The sequence below is a fragment of the Xiphophorus maculatus genome, chromosome 1, assembly GCF_002775205.1.
Source record: "Xiphophorus maculatus strain JP 163 A chromosome 1, X_maculatus-5.0-male, whole genome shotgun sequence".
Taxonomy (NCBI): domain Eukaryota; kingdom Metazoa; phylum Chordata; class Actinopteri; order Cyprinodontiformes; family Poeciliidae; genus Xiphophorus; species Xiphophorus maculatus.
Window position 1 is genome coordinate 18,222 of NC_036443.1, and position 4,119 is coordinate 22,340.

Here is a 4,119-nt window from a genome sequence, read left to right on the forward strand (position 1 = left end):
ATTGCCTGTCATACCCACATTTCTCAATATTTTTAAGTACTTGAATGTATTATAGTTATACATTTAAGATATATTTAATGAATGTACAACATATATATTCACATTTTATATTTTTGAAATGTTATATGTCAACAATGGAATAAATCTGATAAGTAAACACTCACACCCATCTGTAATGTAATTCAATTTTTATTTTTTTAACATTGAAATAAATTTTTTTTTGTTTATAAAAAATTGAACAATGCATATTAAACATGTCAGAAAGAAAAATCAATGTAAATATGACAGAGTTGGCACAAAAGATAATGTGTTTCTTGTGAGTTTTGCTGTTAACCAATGTAATATGGTCAGTACCGCTTCCAATGGTATTTAGCTTATACTTATCTGCATACAATTAATCTGTGATTGGATGAGCTGAAATGCCCATCCAATCATGTTTCATTTTACTGACGTCTCGAATTACTCATTGTAAATCGCGAGATTTACGTACAAAACAAATCGTACACGAGGCTGCAGCGTTTTCGTGGTAGCAGAACTAAAAAGAAAATATGTATGTTTTAATTAGGTGGGCAAAGAAAACAAGGTCAGTGTGGGCAGTGACACATTTGTGAAAAACAAAAAAATGCTTTTTGACCCGAAGAGGATCGGCTGGGTGGATCATGGGGTCATTGGGAAGAAACCACCGAAGGGTGGTTGGAAAGCCTTTCCGGCTCAGATTCTCAAAGTAAATGGTAAGAACATATTTTTAGTAATGTGTCCTTTTCTCACTAAACACAAATGAATGAAATATATCACATTTCTTGATTCTTATTCAATACTTGTACTGTTCTTTTGCTTTTATGTATACATATAACAGAAGGTCTCCAGGTCATTCGGGACGCTGAGAAACGCTGGATAGAAAACAAAAAAATCTGTCCACAAAATTCAAAGGTATATATATATATATGTGTGTGTGTGTTTTATGTTGGAAGATCATTGTTAACAGACTGACTGGTCAGTTCCCTCAGCTCTTAGTAGAGACGACTTAACGCTAGCTAAGCTAGCGTTAAGTCGTGTGCTTGTGTGTTTGCGTGTGTGTGTCAACGGTTCACTTGTGGGATTGGTTCACTCAGTTCACTAAGAAAATCATTTTGGTTCTGTGGAAATTATTAATATTTTTTAATTACTTTTAAAGGTAAACCTTACGTTTTTTCTGTTTTCTAATCAGGCTAATCAGCCTCAGGCCTCCAATAATTCAGAAGACGACGACGCAGAGACAACCTGTGATCCTTCGGATCATGTAAGATGCAGGCAACACACATACATACTTTTTTGTATATGCCATATATATTATACATAGTGCACGCATACACATATACAAATAAGGAGCTTTATATATATACATTTTTCCCCTTGTTTGATGGTTGAGTCATACTAATAGTTTTTGTTCACAACATCAGACAGACGACAAATCTCAGATTAAAGAGTTGGAGGATCACATCAAAAAGTTAGAGGAAATAATTGGAAAGAAGGATAAGGAAATAAAGAGACTTCAAAGGGCAAATTTACTACTACAAGACGGTAAGTTCACAAATCTCTTACAAAATGGTTGCCAAATAACTTATTATGTCTGATGTCTTATATTGTGATTCAGGACTGTCAGACACAATATATAAAAGTGTCAAGGAAGCAGTCAAGGCTGTCCAGCAGTCATCCAGTTCTTCCAACCAATTACAGTCTAAAGAAGAAGTATGTCTATGAGCTGGTGTTAGAAGTCATGTGAATAGTTTCAGATAAAAGACATGATATATTTTGGAGTTTATATAAAATTATTTTTTTATGTTTGCAGAGTGTGTCTTTGAAAAATCATACAGCAAACTCTGTGGGACTTGACTACACTCAGCGGTACAGCGGTTTCAAAAAAATGACTAGAAACGCGATGGACTCCCTCTTCACTCTTGAAGAAATGTCAACATGTTCAGTGACTGGAAAGAAAGGAATTCTTGGAAATAGAAAGAGAAGCTTTGACCAGGATAAAGTAAACCTTGTCATTGGTGAGTATACCTAAAAAGTAACTTAATTACTAACCACCACAACCCTCTATCCCTCATTCTAGAAAGCCTCATATATCAACACAAGCATTTGAGTTATGTCTTCAGCCAAAAAGTTACGACTGCATTTTTAAATTATGTAGTTTTCCTGGGGTGTGAAACACAATAAATTTCACCATTATGTGAATCTCATGTAAATTACATGATAAAAGCACATGTATGTGGGTGATTTTGTGGTTACAGATGTGAATCACACATGTAGAAAATATGTGAATTACTAGTGATGAAGATGTAATACACATGTCATCACAAGGGAATCACATAGGATTTCAACACACAACATTCTCAAATCACGCATATTTTGTATGTGCTTTTTTAAAAACCCTTCATATGTGAAAATTTGTGAACCACATGTGCATTTTTCCGTTAGCATTAAATTCATGTGAAATCCACAAATACGTATTGATCAACTGATAAATACTTTTTTGCATTTATTTATACAGACCAAATCAAGAAAGTGTTCAAGGATGTTGATGTCTCTGACATCAAAGTTTGCATGGCACAAAAATTGAAGGACACCAGGAGACGCGCTGAGAGGTGACATTACATTAAGTTAAATGTAATGTAATTAGATTATTTGATACCTTCTGCTCAAGTAATCTTTGAATTTGTCTTTATACAGGCAGCCAGGGCAAAACGATGTACTGTAAACCAATAGTCAAGTCATCCTGTGGCTGGCTGATCACGGTGCTGCAATTTGTGTGTTGAAATTGTTTGCTTTTCTTTATTCTTTGATCTTCCACAGAATGTTGCTCATTTAGATAAGCAACATTCTGATTGTGAATAGCTTTAAAGAGGAATAAATAAATTTCTAATTTTTTTTTTTTGGTCAAATATATTTGTCTCACATGTCTTTATTCATAGCAAGTTTTTTGTAACCGTTTTGTAAACAAAATGAAATAAGACTTCATGTGAAAGATGCATCGAAATAATGAGAATCACATGTATAAACATTTGTGATTTTTTTTTAAATCACATGTGCTCACATGTGAATCACATGTGGAAATGTGTGAATCACATGTGATTTTACCACGAAACATTCCAAAATCACACGTATATACATGTGCTTTCACATGTGATTCACATCATTCACATGTAAAAATTTGTATGAACCACGTGTGGTTTTCATGTGATCACATGTGATTTTCATGGGATTTTTTTGTAAGGGACAGGAGGAGGATAGAGGGCTACCTTGACAGCAACAACAGCAGGCAGGTGTGGCAGGGAATCCAGCATCTCACCAACTACAGGACCAACCTCGCAGCTGCGGATGGTGACGCCACGCTGGCAGAGGAGCTGAACCTCTTCTTTGCCCGCTTTGAGGTGAAGCCAACAGAGGCAGCCACACTACACCAAGCAACCCACAACACCACACCCCTCGTTGTAGAGGAGCACGAGGTGAGGCGCACACTGCGGGCTGTCAACCCAAGGAAGGCTGCTGGACCTGATGGCGCCCCTGGACGTGTCCTGAAAGACTGCGCCGATCAGCTGGCTGGAGTCTTCACCAGGATCTTCAACCAGTCCCTAGCCCTGTCTACAGTCCCATCCTGCCTGAAATCTTCCACCATAGTCCCCATACCCAAGAAACCTCACATCTTCTGCCTCAATGACTACCGGCCAGTGGCACTAACCCCTGTGGTGACGAAGTGTTTTGAAAAACTGGTCCGGGGTCACATCACAGCACTTCTCCCTCCTGGCTTTGACCACCACCAGTTCGCCTACAGAGCCAACAGATCCACAGAGGACGCTGTGATCACGGCCCTCCATGCTGCTCTGTCACATCTGGAGCAGCAGGAGAGCTATGTGCGGATGCTCTTTGTAGACTACAGCTCTACTTTTAATACCATCCTCCCTCACAGACTGGTGGACAAATTGGGGGACCTGGGCCTCCCTCACTCCACCTGCATGTGGATTCTGAGCTTCCTGACCAACCGACAGCAGAGAGTTAGGGTGGAAAAACATACATCCACTGCCCTCAGCCTTAGTACTGGCTCTCCACAGGGCTGTGTGCTGAGCCCCCTGCTCTATT

The 4,119-nt window shown here is 38.5% G+C and overlaps 1 protein-coding gene across 1 annotated transcript; it reads left to right on the top strand.

Annotated features, from left to right (window-relative positions):
• Positions 1-264: 264 nt before the first annotated feature.
• Positions 265-2,851, top strand: LOC111609629. The gene is made up of 8 exons (XM_023339003.1): positions 265-731; positions 857-930; positions 1,208-1,279; positions 1,440-1,560; positions 1,634-1,728; positions 1,829-2,033; positions 2,534-2,627; positions 2,713-2,851. The coding sequence occupies exons 1-8, from the start codon at positions 623-625 to the stop codon at positions 2,738-2,740; spliced, it is 798 nt and encodes a 265-aa protein (XP_023194771.1). The 5' UTR covers positions 265-622; the 3' UTR covers positions 2,741-2,851.
• Positions 2,852-4,119: the final 1,268 nt, after the last annotated feature.

What these genes read in the sequence shown, in the direction of transcription:
- LOC111609629 (XM_023339003.1), top strand. Translation starts at nt 623, where the DNA reads ATGCTTTTTGACCCGAAGAGGATCGGCTGGGTGGATCATGGGGTCATT. An exon ending in TCTGTCCACAAAATTCAAAG is followed by an intron (nt 931 to 1,207) that starts GTATATATATAT and finishes TTTTCTAATCAG; the next exon opens with GCTAATCAGCCTCAGGCCTC. An exon ending in AATTACAGTCTAAAGAAGAA is followed by an intron (nt 1,729 to 1,828) that starts GTATGTCTATGA and finishes TTATGTTTGCAG; the next exon opens with AGTGTGTCTTTGAAAAATCA.